The sequence below is a fragment of the Syngnathus floridae genome, chromosome 7 (assembly GCF_059516105.1).
Source record: "Syngnathus floridae isolate MCC-2025c chromosome 7, RoL_Sflo_1.0, whole genome shotgun sequence".
NCBI classification, from domain to species: domain Eukaryota; kingdom Metazoa; phylum Chordata; class Actinopteri; order Syngnathiformes; family Syngnathidae; genus Syngnathus; species Syngnathus floridae.
Genome location: NC_142419.1, coordinates 16416042 through 16442148, shown reverse-complemented (window position 1 = coordinate 16442148; position 26107 = coordinate 16416042). Strand labels below are relative to the sequence as shown.

The 26107-nt window shown below is 43.6% G+C and overlaps 2 protein-coding genes and 1 long non-coding RNA gene across 6 annotated transcripts in view; 2 read left to right on the top strand and 1 right to left on the bottom strand.

The window, feature by feature from the left end:
• Positions 1-100: 100 nt before the first annotated feature.
• Positions 101-26107, bottom strand: LOC148395630 (roundabout homolog 2). Of its 3 annotated transcripts, none has more exons than XM_088380035.1 (25): positions 25677-26107; positions 18689-19015; positions 13414-13571; positions 12966-13225; positions 12251-12378; positions 10547-10671; positions 9459-9630; positions 9142-9347; positions 8154-8235; positions 7927-8098; positions 7700-7866; positions 7486-7607; positions 7192-7408; positions 6905-7023; positions 5501-5678; positions 5131-5349; positions 4406-4448; positions 4155-4291; positions 3746-4030; positions 3106-3241; positions 2184-2458; positions 1994-2104; positions 1258-1386; positions 999-1102; positions 101-926 (listed from the first exon to the last, which is right to left on the bottom strand). In XM_088380035.1, exons 1-25 carry the CDS (start codon positions 25735-25737, stop codon positions 915-917), a joined length of 3945 nt encoding a protein of 1314 aa, XP_088236161.1. In that variant the 5' UTR covers positions 25738-26107; the 3' UTR covers positions 101-914. The 3 variants fall into 3 exon arrangements, with proteins under 3 accessions (XP_088236161.1, XP_088236163.1, XP_088236162.1); XM_088380037.1 differs by having other exon boundaries at positions 1994-2086; XM_088380036.1 differs by having other exon boundaries at positions 7927-8095; positions 25677-26106.
• Positions 1687-2636, top strand: LOC148395631 (uncharacterized). The gene is made up of 2 exons (XR_015859302.1): positions 1687-1821; positions 1904-2636. It is a non-coding gene; the product is annotated as an uncharacterized LOC148395631 (long non-coding RNA).
• esamb (endothelial cell adhesion molecule b) overlaps positions 24019-26107 on the top strand; it is a 32854-nt gene continuing 30765 nt past the window's right edge. The window contains exon 1 of one of the 2 annotated variants that reach the window (XM_088380042.1): positions 24019-24283. The gene's annotated coding sequence lies outside the window, so the exon portion shown is untranslated. The remainder of the gene's footprint in view (positions 24284-26107) is intronic. The other variant, XM_088380043.1, reaches the window with a different exon arrangement.

Below are 26107 nucleotides of genomic sequence, written 5' to 3'. Positions count from 1 at the left end.
CGTGACATGTCATGGAGCAAAAATACTTGTCTCTCCCGCCCAAAGCCCCCTAATCCTCTGTTTAAAAAAAAAAAATGGAAGAAAAGGTATTTACACAAAGTAGGGGAAACATTTTAATAAGATCAAATATAAAAGACAACAAATCGAGGATCTTTTTATTGTGTAATTCTTAAAGCAACATTAAAAAACTATTATAATTTCAGGGATTACTATTGTTTATATTCATATATATAATTAACTTTATTTGTTTGATGTACTTATTTGCAATGAAATCTGAAGTAACTCTTTCATTACACAATATATTATATTTATTTATATATTATATTATTTAATTTCCATAAATAAAATAGTTTAATATTGCCTGAAAGTTGAAATATATTCCTAAATAATCAATTATTTTATATCCATATAGATGCCTGTGGTGTAATTTCCATTTAGGCCACTAGTGGCCGCTGTTGCCAATAGTTTGATAGTGTTGCTTTAATACAGTGCACCGACACAAAGCACAAGTCAAGCCTCACGTGTGTGTGCGTGCGTGCATGTGTGTAAATAGCAGCAGAGGATTACAAATGCAAGCAGACAGTACACTGTTGTGGCCTCTTGACTTTGGCACACAGTCAATGGAAATGCAATAAACACACAAACACACACACAAACACACACACACACACACACACACTCTCCTATCACGATATTGCGGATGTGCACAGTTTAATGGTGGCTATCGATTAGCACAAGCTAACATGTACACTTCTTTTTATTTGAATAATTCAGGCTGACAAAAAACACTGTAGGAATCGTGAAAGGGTCCCATAGATTGAATCTTGACATTTTATAGACAACTTAGATGTGAAGTCCTTTTTTTTTTAACACTTTGATTGATGAATGGTTCACAAAGACGGAATTGGAGAAGCTCACATGAGGTTCTGGAAGGAAAGAAAAGTCTGGATGTACTGGAAGCTTTCGTTAACAGGTTTGCAATAGAAATCGACAAGTACCTGCTTCTTCATGTGTGCAGAAGCTGGAGAGCGGGTGAAGACGCCACCTAGTGACCCAAAATCTGACATCTGCTCCGACGACCCGTACTGGATTACCTTCTCATCTGTAGATGAGATTCAAATGATTTTATTTTATACAGAATATAGGTTAAACACTAAACACTGTCATAACCCCCCCCCCCCCCCAATCCTGTTGTGTAGACTTCATGACCATCACATGATGTCACCCAGCTGTGTTTTCATTGTTACTGCCACCTACCCTCTGATGACCATTTTGCGGCCTCTCTCCGGTGAGGGGAAACATGGTCGTCGTTTGCTAGGGTCCCAACGTCGGCGGGAGGCTGCAGGGACTTCTCAGTGGGCGGAGGAACCGGAGGAGGGGGCAGCTCTGTGGTCAAGTAGGAAATAAACACCTTGCTTAGTTCGAACTCGTATTCGCACGGAAGGAGGCAGATGGCCTTTGTTGTGATTTAATGCTAAACACGAAATACGTATCGGCCACTTGAGGCAACGTTGTCACGACTCGTCCTCGGTTACTTTATTATACGTTACCATGGTTTCTGTTTGTGTAGCCCCTCCCCTCGTGTGGTACCTCCCAATCAATGTAATCACAATCGCCTGCCTCTCGTTACCTGTCGTGTATTTAAGTCCTGTCCTGTCTGTGTGTCACTGCCTGTCCGATTGTTGACGTGTTCTTGTCTCACGTCATTGTCGGGCAGGCCTGTTGTTGCGTTTGTTCGGTCGTTTTGTTGGTTTGTCTGCTGTCTCTAATTCCCTTTTCCCTCAATAACATTTGATCGCTCCATTCCAATCCATGACAAATGTATATATGTTTTGAAATGGATGTTCTTGAGATCTTTTAATCTGCTGGATTTGATAATGCCTTTTTCTGATATTACATGCAGTTTCATTCTGGAAAGTGAAATCCGGCAGATAACAGTTGAAAAAATGTAAGTAGACACTAACTGGGGCAAATTGAAGATAATGAGTCATACCTGCTTGGTTGTGGGGCTCCCGTCTGAGCGTTCCATCCTTGGGGGTTTTCTTCTTGGTTCTGCATCTGTGCGTCATGGGGCTCAAATCGCCGCCTGCGACGGGAGATTGTCCTGATGAGTGCAAATATCAGCCTCCAGGATCATAAAGAGATAGGAAAAAAAATAATGCAGAGGCCTAATTGCAACTGACCTTTGTAGAGGTCGTCGCCCCTCAAGGTTTCCGCCCAGCGGGTGGCGCTGTGTGGCGTCTCGGTGTTTTTTGTGAACAGATCCGGGTTGGACTGGGAGAAGTGGGAGTGCTGACGAGCCAGCAGGTCCACATGCTGCGGTCGGGTGTTGTTGGCGGAGTTCAACGCGTCCCGCTGAGGGGAGGACGTGGCCGAGTGGAGGGCGGAGGAAGCTTCGTCCATCAGATAAGTTCTGGCCGGCAACGGGGGACACCAGTCCTCATCTTCCTCCCCGGAACTAGTAAAAAAATGGAAGAGTACTGTTACTTTAGAATAATAGGACTTGAGGACCCCTGAATAATTGAGAAAAAAAAATTGTGCAATGAAAAAACTACGATTTGTAATTATTGAGTTGCCTTGTATTTTGTTTTTTTTAAATCCCAGGGTGAACAAATAAAATGAAATTTGCAAATTCATACATTGTTGAATAATTCATTAAAATTTAATTATAATAAAAAATTATATATATATTCTAATTAAATAATTAATAAGGAAATAAAGGACAAATATAATCTCTATGCAAAATAAAATAATAAACTAAGGCAAATTCAGCCCAAAGAAATTCCTGCTGTATCACAGAAATGTGCGCGTTGCAGCAATTCTTTTTTATTTAATTTTTTTTTTTTTTTACCAGGAGTGATCTTCACTAAATATTTCCAACATGGCAGTCTCCAAACATTGCCTTCCAGTTTCCAGCAGCACTTTTATGACTAACACATTCAATGCCAACAGGCTCAATTAAACGCAGGCATGTCAGTACAAACCACGAGTTAATTCATGTTGTCACATTGCGGTTAATTCAATCAGTTAAAGACACGCCTTGGGGAGAGCGGCCCTGCCCTTCTTCTGCCACACACAATTATCTATTCCTGAAGGCCATCTTACCTGCGCTGGTCCTCGTCGTCCACCTCTAGGTGGCGTCCTTCCTTGTTGGCGGGAAGAGGAAGCGACAACACGTCCACCCAAGTGAGAGGCGCCGGGGTGCACACCGACCCGGTGGATCTCTGCTTGACCAGTTTCTCTATCAATCGCGACAACATGCTTGGGTGAACACTCGTCAGACAGAGCATGAAGGACATTCTTCTCATTACGATGTCTTTTCCTGCTTGGTGGACCTCTAAAAATTTTAGTATATGAACTTTTCACTATATCGCCAGTCAGGAATGTTAAAACGATCTTTTTCTTCCCTCTAACTTTGTTATTCTTGAATTATTTCTAAAGACGATGTTAAAAAGTCTTCAAATATTATATAGCGTTTCACTTGAGGTCGTCCTTGAAGTGCTGTCGAGATGGAACCGAGTTGAGTAATTAAACAAATAAGTTGCAAGAATGAAGCTTATTGTGAGTGACGTGCATGGAATTCAATGATGCAAGGACATATCATTATGCCTCTAAGCTGTCCCTTGGCACCGTGTCCTGCCGGTTGCCATGACGCCAGATGTCTAAGCAATAGTACATTCCGCAACCTTGTAAGTCCTCCTCATGCCCTGGCAGCAGAAAATGACAAAACAAGCCATCTAATCACCGTTGCTGCTCTTCTTGGAGTAGTGCAGCTTGGCGTATTCGGTGGTGGAGTGTCCAGACTGGATGGTCCACTGGTCCGGGTCCTGCTCCAGAGCCACCAGGCCGCTGTTGGATAGCGCCGGGCTGCTGCTATACGGGTCGGGCCCCTGTTTGTAGGAGGCGCTGGAGTAGGTGTCGTAGTAGCTCAGCAGGTCCTCCTCGTTGGCCACGTTGATGGTGCTGTAGATGGGGCTGTCGTTGGACGCCATGTTGTGCTTCACCGATTGGTAGTTAGCCATACTGACGGCTGCGCACAAAGGTGGAATGTTGCATTAAAATGTAAAAATTCTTTCCTCTGGGGTGGGGGGTTGCCCCCACAGGCCCCCCCTCTAGTTCCGCCAGTGGCCATATTTGATCCCATGCTTTCTTACCGTTATAATATTTCTCTGAATCTAGTTTGCCGGAGCAGCACTTGATGGAATCTTTGCTGTTGTGGATCAGGTTGGGAGCGGGCCACGAGTCGGCCAGCCATGGGAAGTTGCTCATGTTCGAGCCCAACATACCCGGCCTGGAAGAAATGAATTAAAAGCATTTAATGTAATACTCATCGTGTTTGTTATTTGGGTTGTTGTTTCAGAGGATGACCATAAAAACAATCTTCGGAATTAAATGTAATATTTACCCTCCATTCATGAGTCCGGATCCTTCTCCGTGAGCAAAGCCAACTAAAGGAAGCAAAAAAGTATCATGCATAAATTTTGAGACCATAAAATTGGGAAAAAATAGTTAAAAAAATAAATTCATATTTAATTTTTATGTAAAAATATTTTGAAGGTTTAATTTTTTTAATTTTTAAATTAATTTATACAAATTTGGGATTTCTGCATAAGGAATTAATTATAATGGCAGTTGCATGATGCATAAAAGTATGTTTGGGTAGGAAATAATGTTTCTAAATCAGGTCTTGAGTTGCAACTGACTTGAAATTAAAGTTGTCACAGGTTTCTCCGCGATTGTTTCTTGTTGCCTCATCGAAACAAATTCACTTAAATCAGCTGACAATGACAGTAAGCTTTGAGCATGTCCCATGAGGTCTAATAAGAACTTTTCCATGAGTTGTTTGCAAGAAAACGTGTCAAGATGTCTTTTTTTCTCGGTCTATCAGAAGTGACAGTCGAAGTCACAGTAATCCTTTCGAATTTCAACAACGCCGCCTATCTGAAAATGAAAAGTGTCACATTTCAGAGGTTCAGCCCAAGTTCACTTTGGCTGGATTTACACTGCAATAGTTCAAGTGATGACTTCTTTTCTTTCAAGGGGGAACAAAGAGATGGCGGCAAAATTGAAAAAAAAAAAAAAACATGAAACCTTTGAATTGTAAAATGCAGTCCACCCTTCATCGCTCACCTGCCGGCGTGTACGCGAAGGACGTAGTGTAGTGGCCCAGCTGCTTCCTGCGGCGGTGGCGACAGTAGAACCAGCCGCTGAGGCCCATCAGAGCCAGCCAGGCGGCCATGCCCAACCCGGCGATAAAAGCCGGCTGCCGCACCACCACGGTGATCTGCTCCGAGATGCTCACGTCGCCGTCCGTCCTCACCGGTGTGGAGGCGTAGCCCGCCGGTGGAGCTGAGGAACGAGCACACGGTTAAAAGTCCTGGAGCCACTGGCGGAGCTAGAGGGGGGGCCGTAGGGGCACACACCACCCTTTTATAATTTGTCAAAGCTCAAGGTGGACAACTAGTCATAAAAAAAATAATAATAGTTGATTAGGACTGACTGAGGACAAAGTGGACAGGTGAGCTGGGAGCGCCGATTCCAAGGCTAGTCACGGCGGCCACGCTAACGTCGTAGCGCACGTCAGGCAGCAAACCGTTGAGCAGGATGGACACGACGGCTCCGTCCACCGTTCGGTTGATTTGCTTCTCCTCGTCCAAGATGCTGCTCACGCACCACACCTGAACGCAACACGAGGACAAGCTCACGCTGCGGTGTTTGAAAAAAAGCCCATGAGAAAAATCTCGTGGCAAAAAAAAAATAGTTTGAGTCCACTTTCAAGATTTGTTCGAGCAAACATAGCGAGTGGTTTAAGGGGATTAAAAGTGATCCTTGCCTGAGGCAGATTACGATTCTTCTCATTAATACATAACAGACAGAATCACAACAAGTCTGCTCTGTTTCCATGTTTTTTTCTTTTTTCTTCTTCTCCGAAATGAGGCCCGAGGTCTGAGTCATCAGCACGGCGCTCACACTGGGAGAGAATAGATAATCAGAACACTGCCGTTTTATCAGTGCGCTGAGAGGAGATGACAGGCACGGCGAAGCTCGAGAACACGATGACAACGGCACGTACTGGCAGCAGATAAGAGGCTCTGAATAATCACTAATTTCATAATGCGAGTGTGTAAGCTACAGAAAGAAGGCGGATTGAAGAAAAAAAAAAGCACTTTGTTCCAGTTGCATTGCATTGCACCACACCCTGCTGCCGCCAGTGACTGGAATGCAGGAATTATGGCTGCAGTAAGAAATACTTCTTTCCCTTACAGCATCGCTGTGATAAATGCAAACAGACAAGGGCTACAAATGTCAACAAGCTGACCAAGTTGGTGAAGTTGCTTATATAACATGTAGTGGGCAGCAAAGCAAACTGTGACAATAACAAGCTCCGAAGCCAGTCCAGTCATTGTACATGCTAAATGCTAATAAGTCATCTGACCATTGGATAACAGCTACATTAGCGCTGATGCTAATGCTAATGTAAATGTATTAGCTGATTCAAAATGATTATGGAGCAGTTGTACTTTGGAATTTAAGGAGGTCTAGCAAAGGAAAATGTGTATTAGTCAAAGGGTGCACTAAGATAACATTTTGATTTGAAAGATGCGAACGCTTCGAATCAAATCGTCTTTTTTAGGGGATATATGTCTTTAAAGGAAATGCCACGTTTGGAGTCTTGACAAGTTCTTTCATAAATTATGTATAATATATAAAGTGACAAAAATACACTCAAATTGAGATGTACCATATTGAATCGAATCATAATCCCAATGAATCGAATCGAATCAAGTCATTTTACTTTAAAAACACTCTTTGCATTGGAATGCAGGGATCTAAATCAGTCAAATTGGTAATCCAAGGTTCTATTTTTAGCTCTTTTTGTTGCTTGATGTTGAAACGACCGTACCTTGTATTCCCGAATGATGCCGCAATACACACTATGAGGCGGCGGCTCCCAGGACACGCTGATACTGGAGCTGTTGGTGAGCTGCACCACCGACACTGCCTGCGGAGCTGTGCTCAACACTGCGGAGTGATAAAAAAAATGCCATGGCTATAATTATTCAGCGCTATGAGCAAGCGTAGACATTCTCCGTTCCGCTTGAAGTTTCTCCCTTAGTGGCAGTTTTTCCTCTGTTGTTTAGTGCTTGCTCATGCGGAGTTGGGTGGAGAATTTTACGTGGTATCATTTACCTTCTTCCGGGGTGCGTAGCAACACCATGAGACTGTCGTGTCCCTGCAGCTCGTTGAAATACGGCCTGATCTTCACCTCGTATTCAGCGTTGCCGAGTAAATTCTCTAAGACCGTGCTGTGATCCGACGTGGCCTCCACGTCCTGAACCAGCCACGAGCTGCCGATGGTACGGTAAAACACGCGGTACCCCTGAACGTTGCGGGAATGACGAGCCACCTGCGGAGAGTTGGCGGAAGTGGAAGTTCAGTGATCCGATTATGGAAAAGCTTCTGCGATGATGCTTCGACACTCACGGTCCAAGAAATCTTGGCGCTGGTGGGAGATAGAACGATGGGCTTTGAGAGGTAAACCGACACCTCGCTGAGTTCCCTCTGGACCTGTCTGTGGTCCACGCCCGTTTCTGGAGGACTCCCGTCTGGAACACACGGTTCTATAAATACCTAACCCTAACCCTAACCCTAACCACAGAGATTTAGCAATTGGCATCCAGGAAGTAAATCATCTCACCCTGCGTCCTGACAGGCTCCGAAATGGGGCTGGGGTCGCTCAGGCCGTAGGAGTTGAGGGCTCTGACGATGAAGAGGTACACGGTGTTGGGCATGAGCCCGACGACGGTATGCCGCTCGTGCCGCACGTGGTCCGCCACCGTCTGCCAGGTGCTGCCCACCGATTGGCTGCGGGCGACAATCCAAAGATGGCGTAGGGGTGCCTAATAAAGTGACAGCCGCACGTACCTGAAGGCCTCGAGGACGTAGGAGGTGACGGCGGCCCCGCCCTCATGTGGGTTAGACTGCCAAGTGAGGGTGACACTGTTCCTCGTCACGTCGGTCACCACGGGCTTCTGCGGGGGTCCCGGCAATTGGATGAACTCGGAAATCCGGGACGGGGACAAGACAGGGCCTTCTGCTGAAGAAAGGGACGCTGAGAGGTTTTGGAGATGATGTGCGGAAAAGCATAATACCTCTAACAGTCAGCATCCCGCTCCAACTGGACTCCCCCATGGGACTGGACGCCACACACGTGTACATACCAGAGTCAGCTTCCTGTCGGGCACAAATTGGGAAAATCAATTTTGAATCATGTGGAGGAATTTCTCTTATAAATATCGAGTCGATTCCGAGAATAAGATTCAAAGTAACTCCCCGCCCCGCCCCGCACTGCTGCAAAGATCCAGAGACCTAATGAGATCATGCTCGGCAGTGTTGACCTTGGCGGCATGCAATCAGGTGAACATCTTCAGATGACTTCAGCTCACCAATGAAATATTGATGGCGCGATGTCAGTGTGCGGGCGGGCTAAATATTTTTAGTCTCTGACGCGTCCTCTCCATTTTTTTTTTTTTGTACTCCCTCGACACCCCCTCGATGTTACACTAATGCATCTCTTCTGTTCCATCGAGGGCATTGCCAAGGCAGATCAACCAACCGCCCCTCCTCTTCCTCCTCTTCCTCCTCTTCCTCACCCTCTCAATGGTGCACTGGAGCCAAGCTTAATGTTAAGTTTGCAAGAGCAGACAATAAGCAGGCCTTTTAATTAGAGGCCAGTTAGATGATTAATAGGCTATCTCCAGTCAATTAAGGATAAAGGATGCCGCCTTGCCAAAGTCCAGGTGGGGTTACGGCCCCCCGATAGCGCTCCCACTCCTTCATCAAAGCGCAGCGCTAAATTAGCATTTGCAAACAGGGGCTTTCATTAACATTACAATTATACACCGCCTGAGCACGTAATTGCAACGGAGAGAGAGAGAGAGAGAGAGAGAGATAGGTGGCGCCTCGGAGACGTCGCTCTTTGAAACGCGCTCATCATTATGGAATAAATTGGCAGTTGGCATCAAAGTGGATCGGAGTGAAAAGCTAAAAAGACGATGAAGGTCAAATTTCAAATTGTCGTAATTTGACCTTGCTATTTTGATATAAAGCCAACTTTCATATTGATTCTCACTCGCTCACCTCTATGTCTTTTATTTCCAACGTGCCGTTCTCGGCTAAAGTCAAGCGATCGTCGTTCCCCTCGATTCTATCTCCGTCCTTCTCCCAAGAAATCCTGACCGAGGGTCCCCCGATGACTCGGCAGTGAAGGCGGGCCGTGGCACCCAGGGACAGCGTGTGATTGGCTGGGCCTTGCCGAATGATTGGCGGGATCTGGCCTGAAGGTTCTAGCATGGAGACATTTATTTACATCTATGCATAAAATAAGGTTTGGATTGTCAGCATAATTGATGTATGATGAGGTGAAAGGTCAAGTAGGTGGAAGTGATTAATCATACCTCCCTCCACCTCCAGCAGGGCCTTACTCAGCACGCTACCCGCCACACTGATGGCTTGGCAGATGTAGAAGCCAGAGTCCTCCGGGTGGACGTCGGTAATGGTCAGCTCGCCTTTCATGGACACGGAGTAACGGCCTGACTGGGATGGCGGTTGGCCAGGGAACAGCAACATCTGGAAACACAGCATGCAGTAATTAAATTATCACGTTGATAATGCTGTTCCACTCCGGTACTCTAGGTGGCGATGGGAATTGCAAACACACACGAAGATTGAGGTGTTTGAGATAATTACCACCATTCTTAAGTGGGGAAAAAGGAGGTGGGTCTTAGAGAACTAGATCAGTGCTGCTGTTTTGGCTAGCAACAGAGCTCAGGGACTAGGGACTGAGATAATTATAGTTATGTCTTTTTATAGAATGGTTTCTATTTCAAAAATGGCTTCTATTTGAGAAAAGATGGTAGGTACTGCTGTTTTGGTTAGCGACAGAGTCAACGAGTTGAGTTGTCGAATAGATATGAGACTTTTTTTATCCTTTGGTTTTGGCGAGCAACCGAGTTCAAGTAGACTCGGCAAATGAAAGCCTTCATGAGCTGATGTCGTTACGTTTACAACACTTTGGGGAAAACTGACGAGTCTGTAGGGGAAAAATTGGTGTCATAAAAAAAAAAATAACAAGGGCTTTTTTTATGTTATCCACATGAGGGCCTGGAACAGATGTTTCATACTCTTTTCTTCTATTTTCCAGAGTGGGAAATAGCATAGATGTGTTTGCACAGGCATGCATATTATTTCTGTAAGAGGCTTAGACGTGAGTGGAAGGCACATAATCCACATAAACAGATGGACCCCCCCCCTAAAAAAACAGACCAGTTAAAAAAAATGTTGAAGCAACTTTTTGCTGTTTATTTACAGCCCCCACGTGGAAGGAGGACACCGTTTGTCTTCAAGTAATGCCCGCAGAGGTTCTTCACACACCTGCTGTACTTCCTCCTCCACCTCTCCTCCCATCCGCTCTACATTAGAGCAGCTCCTTCCGTTTTAAGTCTTCTAAGAAGATGTCATAAAAGTGACTCTTCCAATTGCTCACCTGGCTGCCCTCTTTCTGCCAAAAGATGGCAGGCGGGGGGTTACCCGTGGTGCCGCACTGGAAGGTGACGCTCCTCCCCTGGGAGGCGATCTGGTCCCGTGGCTTGGAAGCGATCTGAGGTGGCACTACAGCAGGAGAGGAGAAGATGATGAAACTAGTTAAGCACATCTTTTTCCTCGCTGTCATCATTACTCCGAAAACACGTGATTGCGCAACTCATCAAAGATAGATAGGCCATTAAACTTCATGGCTTTTAGTCCGCCCTTATGTTTGCAAGTCGGCACATTTTTCGGCATCCTAAAAGAGCAACACTTCCAAAAAATGTGTCTCAAAAGTCAGACATTTGTGATGTCAGCAAATCTTGAGTCAATGTGAATTTTATTTTTTTGGTGCATTCTGGGACTTGTAGTGCTGGCAGTGAAAAAATGACCTAATTGGTATTGGCTGATAAAAAAAAAAATTATAACAGCTATAACTAGAAAAGGACAATTTTGGGAAAAATGGCAACATGAAATTTCAACATGTTTATTCGGTGCGCAACGTGGGCTGCATGAGTCACATGACATCTCATGCTTCTGCTGTTTTGCTAGAAAACACCTGTCCATGTTTTCATCTTCCCACAGGTTTCTCATGCAAAATTTTAACATCTGAACAGATTTATAGCAGTCACACATTTAAATAATAAGATGCGAAAAAGTTGCCGTGTAAGTCAAAGCAAAAATACTTTACACTGTCAGCCCGGTTTAAATGGAAATTTGACGTCTATAGCCGTCGATGGTAGTGAACGTGTTTCAGAGCAGTTTGGGGTCAAACGTTGCTCCTCTCCGTTAGTAAGTAATTGTGCTAATTGGTGCTCAGAAATGCCGAGTGAGAATTAATTTGAACAATAGAAGGCCCGACAGAGACGTGAACGGATTTATGAGTCTGTGATGTAGTAATTTCGACTTGTGCTTATCTGAAGTTTTTTTATTTGTGCTCCTCAAAGCCAAGGAAGACACGCTGTCTGTCAAACAGGAAAATAAGAATACGAAACGACAAGGGTGGGGTGGGGGGGGGGCGGCACGGAGGGGATGAGTGGAAGTTATGTAGCCGGCCAGCTGGAATGATGATAGGGTTTGAAACAAGATGGAGAGAGATGGAAAATTAATGAGATGGATGAAACACGCAGCGACATCACAAAAGCGCCGATGGCGTGTGGAAAATGAAAAAAACACACACACAGCGAATGGGAGTGAACGACAATTTGCCGGGATTGGATTTCATTTAGACTGATAAAAACATAAGTGGAGGAAAACGTTTGAATCTAGACGCAGGAATCGGGGCGAAGAAAATCAGGAAGGAGAAACGGAAGAGGAGTCATGTCTTATTAATGCAGGGGCTGCTCGGCAGCAGGGAGTTCAAACGCACGTCCAGCAAAACATCTGTCAAATGGCCTAATCCCGACAGTTTAGCATAATCCCGACAGATGTGGCGAATGCTAACTCGGGCCAAAACAAGCACCGGACAGGAGATGACCACATTTTTTTTTTTAATATGATGTGGACATGAACAGAGTATTAGTGCCGCACTGACAACATGAAAAAATGAGCGGATTAAAGATTTGGGAAAAAGGTGGGGAAAGTTTTTTTTGCTAGCTTCCATGCATGCTTGAGCATGTTCAGCCGGCATACAAAATGCATGTCTTGTTCCTGTTCATCGGCTCACCGTGCACCTGCAGCATGGCCGAGGCCTCCGTCTTGCCCACGCTGTTCTCCGAAATGCAGGTGTACGTGCCCTCGTCCTGCTCCTTCACGCGGAATAAACGCAGGCTGTTGCCATTGCGGATCTCGAACCTAACAAACGAAGAGACCCCGGCGGGAAGTTATGCCATCATCTGGAAAATAATTTCACTTTAAGAAGCCGAGTCGGTATCATGTGCATAATAAGATCAAACAGAAGCTCATTTTGCAAAGTATGGAAAGTCATTCCACTAATCATTAGCGATTAATTTCAAATATTAATTACATTAGCGAGTGAGCGAATGCAGAATTATTTAATAGGCTTAGCTAAGTACATGGTATATTGAGTTGGAAGAAAAAGGGAAAGGAAATCAGTCACAGGATAATTCTGCCGACTAATGAATCCTTTTATGGTTCCGTCTTTATTGAGTTAGGTCAGACCACTGATCCACACGCTCTTATTTTAAGGTATTGAGTACTCAAAGAGGCCGCCGATATCAGATACCGATACTTAAGGTAAATTAAAAAAAACAGACTCCAAGTAAGTCTTCTTTGGCAATAGTTGGCACTCTTATTTTGAGGTATTGAGTACTCGAGGAGGCTACCGATACCAGGCACTGAGACTTCAAAAAAATCAGACTGCAAATAAGTCCTTTTGGCAGTAGTTGGCGCTAAAAAAATATTTTGTTCACACTTCTTACCTCCCTCGCGGGAGTTCCCTGTCCTCTCGCCGCCATCTCACAGTGGGAGGTGGATCGCCGTGGACCTCGCACAGGAAGTCGACGGTGTCGTCCTCCATGACCACCTGGTTGACGGGTCTGCGCACCAGCACGGGGCGCTCGTACACCACCAGCTCGGCGGGGTCGCTGTCGCGCTCGCCCACCATGTTGGTGCCAACGCACACGTACATGCCCGCGTCGCCTTTCCTGGTGTGCGAGATCATCAACTTGCCCCCGCGCACCTAAAAAGAATGGCATCAGAACTAAGTCTTGTATTAAAAATAAAAATAAGTCATGTTCAAATTTTAATTTAATTTAATTTTAATAATAATTTTAGAATTTTCAGTTAAAAAATTAAATTACTGGATAATCACCTGATATTTATAATAATATGATATTTCAATAAAATTAGAATTTGGCCGCTACTCACCGAGATGCGTTCGTCTTTGGTGTTGACCCTGACGTTGTTGCGCTTCCAGGACACCAACGGTTCGGGGTGACCGCGCGGGGGGACGCATTCCAAGACGGCGGGCTCGCCGGCGGCTACCACCACGTCGCTCGGCGCTTGACGGAAATCATCTCGGAGTACTGCGGAGAAAAAAACCCCACCAGAACTAATTACATGGGCAAGAAGCAGGCGGCCATATTGCTGGCAAAACATTTGTTGGAATTGTTTAGTCTTGATTTGCGTGACTTTCTCCTGTAGCGTTTTTCTCTGTTGTCCGTTCTGGCGGAGCTGATGACTTATGCATATCTCCCCGTCCTACACTGAGTAAACAAATAACATTGCAAATTCATAATTCATAGGGAGGGGAGGGGCGGGTTTTGTGTATTTACAGAAGCTTTGCGTTATCCTTTCAAAGAACTCGCGAATATACCGTAGCCATGGATGTCACTACACCTGTGTTTGCAGAAGAAGTTTGACTTTGCAAAGTCTTGATATCTTTTAATTTCCCGCCGTGAGTGACAGAGCAAAGCTCGGTGTCAAGCCGAGCCGTCTCCTCCATGGCGGAATCCATCATTGTAATCTCGCTCAGCAGATCAACTTGGAGAACTTTTATCAGGCAGTCTAAAGTACCTCAAAGTAGCTCCCTTTGAAAAATACTTCAACGTGTGGGTGAAAAGTAGCTCATTAGCATCATCCAGTCGGGTGAAAAAGATTTTTGGTGCAGATCTGCTTAAAGGTGCAGATATATAATGCACCACTGCATACTTATTTGAAAAATATTTTTAAAATTAAATATTTTAAAAATACTAATTTATAAATATTTTAAAAATATTTATTTTTAAAGATTTATAATTTATTAAGATATATATTGTATTAAAACCAACTTAATAATGACATTTAACCAAATTTCATTTTCAGTTGGAAGCAATTTTGAGCTCCATCAATGATCTGCACGCTTGCCTGCCAGCTCAGACGATCACGACGGCCGGGCCGGGCCGTGCAACATCAATCTTCAACCCCGCCGGGCTTGGACTAAGCTCATTTGAAATTAAATGATGGCGAGGTTGTAAAAATGGAACGTTATCATCAAGCGTCTCGGGGAAACGATGATGAATATTCCGGACGCTTTGTGAGAATTCTACCGGCGCACCTCGGATGATTTTAGGCACGGGTGGAGTGACCTTTTGCAGAAACGAGGCTTCATTAGGGATGTCGGTGAGTACATTTATATTCATTCACCTAACGTGCAAAAAAAAAAAACCTCAATTGCCATCACCTCGCTCTTCCAATGTGAAACTACAAGGGCGTCCATTTTGGCTCCTGTAACGAGCTCTGCTCTGAACACACAAAACACGAGCATCCCTTTCCAAATCAACCCGCGTGACATTTGCTCTGTACACAAACGCTCTCTGATGCCGCTATCAATCCAAAGCCCTGGATGAAAAATCTTGGAAGCGGGCACTAAATAACAGGGCAGGCAACTTGCCTGAGGGGGCCCGATAGACAGACGGTACTTAAAAGAGGAGAAAGTTGCAGAAAGTAAAACTTTTCCGAGGCGGCCATCTTAAGCACTTGTCCAAAGATGACTAATGGCGGTTCCGTTGTTCCCCTTAAAGTACTGCTAATGAGATCCTTCCCGTTCCCACTTGCAACTTTTGCAAGCCGGTCACTCCCCCCCCCCACCCCCTCTAACTTCTCTGCCATGATAGCACTGAGCGGGACAAGCGATTCTCCTCAAGGGGGGGGGGGGCGATATGGCGAGGCCCTGACCCTTCCGATTCGCAGAGACAAATCCTCCCAACTCAATTTCCCCGAGGCGCTTCCTGTGCACTTCAATAAAAGACAAAATAGGGCTAAATAAGCGTTGCATCATCATTCCAGGCAGGGAGCCGGCTCTCGCTAGATTGATGTTGATATCCCCTGCCGAGCATCGTCTTCTTCTTAGATTTGGTGAGAGGGAGACGAGTAAAAAAAAAAAAGGAGATACAATTTCATTTGATGGCTCTTTTTTATTTTAATCGATTGTGAGCGTGGGAAAAAAAAAAAAAAACAGCCGCGGGGCGGTTTAGTCAACAGGCGACAAGCTATTTACATAAGTGACACACTGAAAGAAACATGATGCTCCTCTGTCATGTTGCGAACGGCAAAATGTGGGGAAGTGAAGTCTTCGGATCGTCAACTGCAATATTTATTATGATGTATCGTGAACTCGTGAAACAATCTGACTTTTGTTTTTTCAACGATGGCTGCTTTCTTGTTGCTAGGCGAATAGTTTGCAAACAGTGTTGCGCAATACGTACCACTGTGTGTATGTTTAAAAGGGAAAGGGTTCTTATTATTTCGGGTGAACATTTTATTTGGTAATAAGGCCGATTCCAGCAGCCAGTCAGAACTAATGAAGTCATCGGCTGGAAGGCCGACGACGATCCTTTTAATCCTCGCTCGGATTGTCTGGTCGTGCGCCTTAAAACCGTAAAGTGGTCCGTCTCTCAGCAAGAGGACAATTAACGCAGGTGCTTTTTACACCCGACGGCCGAGCTCCCTGCTGGGGGGCCCTCGTGCTGAGTCTGACAACTAATTAATTTATCACCGCACGCACTTCTGCTTACTTTTTTTAAATTTATTTATTATGATTGGAGTCTCCTTGTAGGAATATCATTATAATATCTGCCCTGCTTAACAAGCTGATTTGATGACTTTTCTGCTCATGGTAGAAAGCGAAAATGAATCCAGGAACTTTTTGTTTTCCTTGTTTGTACCTGTTGTTATTGGCTCCGCCCCTTTGTGTCTTCCAATCAGCTCGCTTAGCCACTCGTGTCTTGTTTTTGCTATGGTTTATTTATTATTTTGTTTCTATTTTTTAATTCCTGTCTATTTAGTTTCCATGTCCATTAGTGCTTTGTTTGTTTTTTTGTTTTCATCTTTTTTTTTTGAAAAATTAGGGTTTCTTAAAGGTTCCAATTCTCTTATTGATCTATGTAAGGCCATTTACCTGAAATTATTGTTCATTTGGAACATTTCAATATTTTTATTTCAGACAATTTCATTTTTTTCCCCCAAAATTATGAGTTTATAACAGTTTAGAATGAAGTTTTTCAAACACAGGAGAAAACAGCGCCGCCCGACAAGTTTGATTCCTTCATAATCCCTCATCGGGAATAAGAGGAACATCTGGATGCAGAGCCTTTTAAAGCAACTTTTCTTTTTTATTTGTCCTACTTTACTTTAATCCTCCCACGCCATGTGACCGCCGTCTCTTCACTGAGGCGTTAGCATGGGTGATGCCGGGTGTTGGCACTTTGGAGGGAAGCGCTACTTGCGACATTGTCTCATTATTTTGTGTTTTTCTTTCTTTCTTTCAAGGCTTTGGAAGTTTGTAGTTAAAGAGAATAATGACACTGGCTTGCATCCAAGCGCAAAAACACTTTAAGACAAGGCGCTCACTGGCTGGAAGATATTTTGTGCACCGCCATTTTAGGAATAATTGGTAAAAAAATCTAGTGAGAGTTTTTGTTATTATTTTAGTTTTTGGATGAGCTGTTTTGTTCCTACTTTTTGTTTGTCTTGGCATATTTTAAGCACAAAAGGAACCCGAAAGCACCTCAGTACATTACAAGAACAACAAAAAAACACAACAGGCTTATCTAAAATGTCCACATTTTTAAAAATAATTCCTGCAGTTTAATATTATTAAGAATAGTCCTGCTTTTACAGAAAGTGGACTTATATAAAAAGACACAATCCGGCAGTGATCAAATTAGGATAGTTGACTTCACGCTCTGCCAGCAAACGTCAATCTCGGTGAAGTGGAACAGATGTATGGCTATTCGTTAGCGCTCCTGGGACTTATACACGAGTTCCTCTCCACCACTTGTTGTCATGCCGCACGCAAACACAAATCCTCGTGCCAGACCACCATCTTAAAAGTGGTCTCTCATTAAAACACTCCCACACACACTCCCATCCTCGCCTTCCCTGCCAGAGGTAATTGGGTCACTTTTTTAGCCCACAGTCAGCACAATCGCCCTCATAGGGGAGGTGGAGTGGGGGGGTCTAAGAAGACCACGACCATGCTGGCTTAGCATATGCCCTTCTGCTTGCTAAAGGAAAGCAGATTAAAAGTAAACAGATCATGCTCCAGGGGAAATGCGCCAGTACTTCCGTGTTATGTTGCTGACAGAATGTCGCTACAAAATATTCACCAAGCTTGACTTCTCCGTGACTACTTTCTGGATGTAATGTATCTTTGGGAGCGGTGTAACATCTGTGTTTTTAAATGCGAACGTGAGATGCAGATGAGGCCAGCCATGCAAAATAGAACGCCCCTGTCATGAAACCACAACACGAGATAAGACTCCAACCGCTGTTTTGCGTCTCCCCTACCGGGACGATTCGACCCTGCTAATCTTTTCTGCAGCTTCCCCTAATCAAGGCACCGACTAATCCATTTCCCCCCGCGCCAAGGCGAGCGGCGGTTCAGCCCGGGGCCGAGCCACGCTGCCGCAATTAGGAGGAGAGAAGACAATGGCGCACGTCCCGGGTCGACGGGAAAGAAAAATAGCGGAGCGAGCGTGTCGTGTATCTGCTCTGCTCCCCTGCTGTAGTCCTCAGCTGCACAACAAAGACAATACGCACGCAGTCAAATCTCAAATGATGCAATTAAAGAAGAAGTCCACCACAATCAATGTGATTTGTTCCAACATGGTGCACCTGAATAAAAGGCACTTTCTGTGCGACAGTAAACTAATATGTCTAAACCACAGGTGTCAAACTCAAGGGCCGGGGGCCAGATACGGCCCGCCACATTATTTTATGTGGCCCGTGAAGACAAATTGTGCATCAAATTCGGGTGTTATTACTAGAATTGCAAATTGTCTTCACTTTTAATAATATCTATATTTAAATATTTGACGAGTTTTTACTCGTCTGATTTGAAAACGAGTTATTTGTCAGTTTGTTTTGTAGCTTTTACTGTATATAAGGAAAAAAATGAGTTTGACACCCCTGGTCTAAACCATTTTACATTCTGCAGATATGTAAAATCAATTTCCCCTTTGTACTTGAGTGATAATACCTGATTTGCTGGTATGCTTTATTATCTGAATAATATAGTTTATAAAAACAAGTTGTAAAACATACCATTAAAGTGTATATAAGCAGCCAAACATTTGTACAAATGCTAGCTCGGCTTAGGTAGCTTGGCCTAGCTACCTTAATATATATGAAAAAAATAATAATTAATATCGCAAAAACTTACTTGCAACTTCCAGCGAAGCATTGCGACTCACGGCCTCCCCCAGGTAGTTCCGCGCCACGCAGGTGTACACGCCCTCGTCGGGTTTGCTGCGTCGGCCGTGGACGATACGCAAGAAGAAGAGCGAGCCGCTGGGTAGGAGCATGCGGTGCGAGCGAGGGTCGTCCTTGTCCGTCTCCACCCGCTCGCCATCCTTGTACCACTCCACGCTGGGACCGGGGCGGCCCTCCGCCTTGCAGTTGAGGGTGGCCGGCTCCCCTTTGGAGACGATCAAGTCGGACGGGTCCTCCACGATCCGTGGGGCGCTGTCTTCGAACCGCACCCGTGACCCTTAGAGATGGAAAGATGTTTATATTAGATATATATATTTTTTATTTTCTATTATTATATATCATATATATCTCACAACTGCAATATTGAAGGAAGGGAAATGAGATTTTTCAAAAGCGTTCAGTCTGTGTCCTGAGAATCCCAGAGGACAAGGTCTGCACTCAGGATGCAGCCAAGCATTTAATTTGTCATTTATTATGTCGCTGGTCAGCCTGTTGCGGTCGAAGGAGACTGTTGGGCCCGAAAAGTCGAAATTGAGAGAATGAGAGGTGTGCTATGGTGATGAAGATAACTCTTTCTCTATCTCTGCATCTCCCAAGGGATCCATTACCAGCTTTTTCCTCACCACTGAGGGAAAAAGGGCCAGCAGATTTACGCTAAGCTTTTAGAGGCCAAGCCGGCATCCCTAACAACGTGTTACTCTTAGCCATGAATAATTCAAAACACCGCCGCTTTTAGGTGGATTCTGACGAACAGATGGTCTCCTCCTCGTGGAATTAACACAACTGAAAATGAAAAGAAAATGAAATTGGTCACTGCACTGCTTTTACAGGCATTATTTCCAGCACGTAATCTGGACTAAAAAAAAAAAAATCCATTATGATTGCAGATGAGCAGTTGAGAGTAACCTAATGACACACATGCTGATGTTAAAGGGGCGCAAATCCTCCTTTTTGTAGCGATAAGCAGATTGACATCTTTCGGTCAACCTGAAGTCAGCGTTTTAGAGCCGCTCACACCTCAAGGTCGCCCACCGCTCTAAAAGGTTTTATGCAAGCGCTAATCGAGCTATTAGAAAAGAAACCCCGGCGTTCTGGCTGGGTCACCGCAAACACATTGTAAAAATACGTGACCCCCATGCTAACGCTCAAGATGGCCTCTTCTCTTAGCCGCGCTGCATTGACACAGTTTGCAAAGCACATTTTTTATGCCCAGAGATGGTAAACAAGCCCTCGAAAAAGAACGAAGGCATCTGGAAGGCTTGGAAATATCACTCGAAACTCTCTTTTGTATGCCACTGGAACAAGATGGGGTCACAAAACAAACAAACAAACAAATAAACAAACAAGAATATGGCTCAATGTTTGCATCTAAGAGAAACATCTTTGATTCCTCTCAACTAAGATGGCCTTCAAAAGTTCATCGCAGAAATAAAAAAAAAAGACAAAGCTAATGAATACATCATTAATATTATTTAATATCACTACTGTATGAGAAATCAATCAGAATTTTTTTTTAGCTTTTTTTGCTACTCCATATAAAAACCATGACATTGAGGAGACAACATTTAACATGAACAAAGTTTTGGACTTGTTTGTCACACTCTTGGACCATGCTTCCTGAGAACAACCCACACAAGTGTTCTGAGCTAAGAATGCGGAACCAATCAAACTCTTGTAAGCCGTTCCGTGACCTCCATCCAACATTGAAGGAGCAGAAGCAAGAAAAGCAATTCATTATTTTAGCAACGCCTTCCGAAGCATGAAACCTGCCAATAGTGCTGCCTACGCATGAACTCATAACTCAATTGACCGTCGGGAGAACTGGGGAACTAATTCACAGACAAATGACTTTAAATGGACTGAATTAATGACACGGGGCGGTGGCGGCTTCTCATTAGCACGCAGCCATTTGAAACACGGCAACCCGGAGGCGACAGCCAGACGTCTGTGTGTACTCAACACCGTTTGGCAGGGTGTCACGGGTGCGACACGACTCTGGCATCTTGACTTTGTGCGGCTGCCGAGCTTCTACCGGTGACAAGCCTGCAATCAGGGACACATTGAGCAAACACGCCGACACATTTTGCTTTGTACCAAAGCGACATTTTGTTCGCTAATGTTTAAACGGTGACAGAATGATTGCTTGAAAGCCTCTTTTGAAGGGGAAGATGTAGCGCTTCAATTATGGACACCTTTTTTGAGGTGTTTTAGTCTGCATATTTTGTTTCTTTTTCACACATATACTAATGCATGAAGAAATGGATGACAGTATAATTGCACACAAATAGCTGCAATAATTAACATATAGATCGTCCCGCTATGTTTCTAAACTTCTGGGCCTCATGAGGGTCAGAGCTGAACTCCAAGGATACCTCAGGGGGGTCCAAAAACAATGGTTTTTCAAAGCCCAAAAATTCTTCCGGAAATGCCGATAAATAATCACTATATGTGCTTTTCAGGTGGTGAGGGGAAAGTGAGAAAAGAATTCCCGGAAAAATCGCAAAACTAGCACCTGTGGGGTTTAAGTATAATTCAGGGGGAGGCAGTGCCCCCGGGGCACCCCCCTCTAGCTCCGCCAGTGACTGGTCAAACATGTTGATGACAAATAAATAAAGATATTGCAGTATGTTCTTATCTGGAAGAAATGCATCTCCTGCTTCCTCAAGGACAAAATATATTGGCAAAAGAAAGGCCCTAAAATGCAAACAGTCAACATGCAACCTTGAGCTAGCGTCCTTTACAGACGCCTGCTGGCTCGCTTCATCAATCCACTGCAAGAAACCCGTGGAGCTTTTTTCTGGCAGAATTATAGCAATTTTCTTCTTTAATTTGATATTCCCCACACAGCCATATAGCCATCCTCTATTGAAAAAGACCACTTTAGTGATTTATTAGCAGCGTGGTTGACTTCTCACTCACCGTGAACCGACCGTGAGGACGATTAGAGTGCGCTAATCGCCTTGATTGTATCTAAGCTGGGAGGATTTATTCATCTTCTCCCGCTGTACAAACACATCAAGGCGGGGAACAGGATGCGGGACGCTAACCATTAGCGACGCTAACAGACAAGCTCTTAATTGCAAAGTGACAGAGCGTCTTTAGATGCGTTGATGGCACATCAAACACTCCGAGTTGGTGGGCAAATTAAAAAATGCCTAACAAGCCTCAAGCTCGGACCACCTGTAACGTTTGCTAGCTCGAGGAAAACATTAGCATAGTGGTAACTAACCACACAAAGTGACCTATAATTGTACGAGACATTTGAGACGCCTTGGCGGACCAGCGACACGAGTCGTGAAAAGGACACCTTTAATGGTCCGCGTAAAAGGGTCTGAGGCCAAGGTGTGAGATTAAAAGTGTTATGGCACTCCGGTACAATAATTAAACATTTAACGGGAGAAATTGATGACTCGTTACGTTGATTTTATAAGTCACAAAGGATGAGACGTCGGATTGGTAACGAGTGACGAATGTGAAACTTTCGAGACGGCGAGAAGTGTCGCAGTGTCGCGCTGCGCTGTGAGCTGTGTGAAATCCTTTTAGCTGTAATCGTGCAGTGTACACAAACATTTTCAAAAAGTCACCGTTATGGCATTCAGCCATATGTCAATTCAGGTTTCAGGATTTTGAGACTGAGCTTTTTGGGTCACTCCAGACCTTTTTTTGGACTGTGTAATATTTAATTGATTTACTGAAGTGACTATTGTCTGTTTAGAAGTGTTGCTGCACCATTTGTGTTCAAATATACATTGATTAAATTGTGCAATTATGTAAATGTGTAGTTATACCAGCTCATCACTACACTTATAATAACACACTTCTACCATCTGAAGCGCCCCCTAGTGGCAGTAATAGAGTACTTCTTAAACCAATGAGAGGACATGCTAATTTTTGTTTTTTTGCTTGGACTTTTGACTCCTCACAACTTTTCACACATAACGAGGTCAAAATCAGCTTAATTCCAACGCATTGAATCCATTTTTAATTCATTTCCAGATTCTGAAGGCCAATAAAATGGCAGCCGCAGTCTTGTAGCATTCCAAATCTCCTCTGCCGGTGGGTGATAACGTGTTTACCAAACAAATTTAAAGCCAAGTCGACTTTGATTCTCTTCTGGCCTCGCTCCGAGCCATCTGAGCCATTGTGTACCTCCTCACGGCCCTTCAAATCATCTGGCGGTGATGTCATCATCGGCTCTACCCGAAACAGGGACATCATCAGCCTCCGTCAGCGTGACTCAGGTATAGAACAGATGAGACCAGAAGAAGCTTCTTCCGAGGCTTTATCAAGCAATGGTTTTTTTTTTTTTTTGTGTGGAGGAGACGGAGATAGATGTTTTCGTGAGCCCGCAGCTACATTTGTCATCATGCAAGCGCAAGGGCACAAAGAGGAGGCCAGACTTGTTTGCCATCATTCAGCATCACGCGCGCCAAGAGAGCTCACATCTTAATAGGATCTAACGGAGAATTAACGGAGATTTGTGCTCCCGCATAAGAATGAACTGCAGGCATCAATGAATTTCGTAACCTCAAACCAGTGCATGCTACATGGAGACAGGTGGGAGGGGCTGTCGTCTATATTTTTATTTTTTTGGTGAGCAAAAATTAGAGATATAAACAGTATGGTGGCAGTAAATTCAACTCCACAACAAGCTACAGTTTAGGATAGTGGATAAAGAAGAGGCTTCAAGATGTTTAATGCCATTCCCAGTTAAAGTCTTCTGTAAAGCTAAGACAATTACACTTGCTGTATTTAGAACTATACAAATGCCTTACGAGGGGTGTTTGCAATTTTCCGGCTAGCTTAATGCTAACAAATAATGGGAAACACCGTAGACAGGGAAATAGATTGCACCTTTTATTTCATACTTTCAGGAATTGATGATTTTGATACAAGCTGTGCAGCAACACATGTAGACAGACGATGCTGATGTCACAGGTCGTGGTTTTTTTGGGTTTGGTCACATGATGTTTGGAATTTTTTAACGTCACGTTCAGCCTCGGCTGATAGACTTGACGGATTTAGCCTAGTCGTCATTTTTAACGGCTTTTCCATTCATTTCAGTGAAAGACAATTGCAGCCAAGTGGTGGTTTCATGTGGTTTAATATCACCCACGTTTTTTTTTTTTCGATGGAATAATGTCAAAAGCGAGTCAAGCCCCGCTGAATAAAGTACCTTTGACTTTCAAAGCAAATTTCACACAGCCACCTACCAAAAAAATCTTTCAGTACCTTCACCATTATTTTGTCCGCTCAATGCAATAACCAAATGAGCTCCACCTGCTCCTCTCTTGAAAACCTCTCGAAATCAACTCAACGCTCGAGTGCTTTACCGTCAGACGCATCGGCAAAATATGCAGTTTAAATGAGCTTCAGTCTTTTCCATGCAGTATTAATGGAGGCGGGCAGACGAGGAGATGGTGGGTGTTCGAGAGCACCTGAGTTGGCGAGAAGTTACACTAGTCTAAAAAAGCCATCGCAAAGAGATGTGGAGCGTGATTAGAATGTGGAAGTGCTAAAATCATCCCAGAGGGAAATATGAAAGGTAAGTGACCACCAAACAGTGAAATGATCGTGGATGGTAATTTAATGCAAATGTGCACTTCCAAGCCGATATTACTGATTAGTCACGGCCAAGAGGGGGCAATGTGAAGAGTAGCATAATTAAGCATAATGGTAAAGTGATACAATTTGTTAAGACGGTAGCCACAGGAAAATCTTTTCGATGCATTTTTAATTCAAATTGACGTCACCTGATACACAAACATGGAACTTCACTTTGTGTTTACAGTGAAAGTTTTTGCCATTTGTTATTCTCACCCCAAAAGTGAAAAGGGCTTTCATAGTGTAGGTTTTTGTTTTATTTTATTTCTTAGAATAAACATATTTTTTCACTTTTATTTATTTATTTATTTATTTATTTATTTATTTATTTATTTATTTATTTATTTATTTATTTATTTATTTATTCATTTATTTTCTGATTCAGTGAATCTTATTTTACTGTACATATATATGCATATATACATAACTGATGTTTCTTTATTATTATAATATATTTGATCATTTTCAATCACAAAACTGTGGTGCTGCTTGATTAATTTTTTTTTAAATTAGATTGAATCCAGATCATCAGTCGGATATAAATGATCAACTAACAATCTGTATTCATGATTTATTTTTTTCTCAAGATTTAATTTGGGGTTTGGATTAAATCTCAGTCAATATAATCTGCTATTAAAGCAATGGTTGGAATGCTTTTGTAATCCAGCTCGCAACGGTAATAAAAAAATAAGCGCTTAAAAGCATTTTCAGTTGGGTGGGGGTGAGCGTGGAGAGAATGGGGGGCCATTTCAAGCTAAAGCCACCGTCCCTATAGAGAACCAGATTTTATTGCTACTCTCGTGGTTGATCCTGGTCGTAAAAGTAAAGGGTCAGTGTGTCCTTTGAGGTTATCACCCAGATGGCAAGTCATTGTAGCTCTTAATGTACATACTATAAAGTCCTTTTTTTTTTGGCTCATTTGTCCCACTTGGACGATAAGTTCCTAGAATAAGATATTCGTTCACAATACATCAACCAATTGGCGAATGTCCTTTGGGATAAATGTTGGTCTTCTACAGGTAGTAATAATCTTGCACAGGTCTTTGAATGTCAGAATAAAATTATGCTATAGGATGCCACTGGGACTTTTTTTTTTATTATTGGTACATAATATGCAGGTTGTCCCTTAAGTCACTGAGTTTATAGTCATCAAATCATATTGAAGATGTCAATCAAATCATGTAAGTAAATTATAAAATATTCAAAATGTCATTTAACAGCGATATGCAAATTTTTAGAACAATTTAGAACTATTAAAATGCTTTTTCATTTGGTAGTATTTAAGCTTTTTTTTTTTTTTGTAACACAATATGAGCATGTAATCCGTGTCTTACCTGATGTTATGGTGCTGGTGAATATGGCCAACAACCCAAACAGCAGATGTCCAAAGTTCATCGCCAAGCCGGCTCTGGGTCAAAGCTCCAATCCGGGATTTTTCTGTCTTGACACTCCAAGCGGGCTCTTTCACCCCAGCTGGATGATTTCAAGCGAGTGAAATCACCCCCAAACAAACTTTACAGTCCATCCCAGAGAGCTTTGTCAGCATCATCAGCATCACCGTCCGCTTGGATGAACCTTACAAGACGGCAGCATCGCTCGGAGCTCTCGTGGTTCTGCTTGGAACACAAAGAAAAGGTGGCTTTGGGTCGATTGAGCTCAATCGGGAAGGAGGAGAACGTGTTCTCTGCTCTCCAGACGCCAATGTGAGGCGAGAGCTGCGCTTCTTCGCCTGATGGCTGCAACAAATCCTCAGCCAGCTCCACTC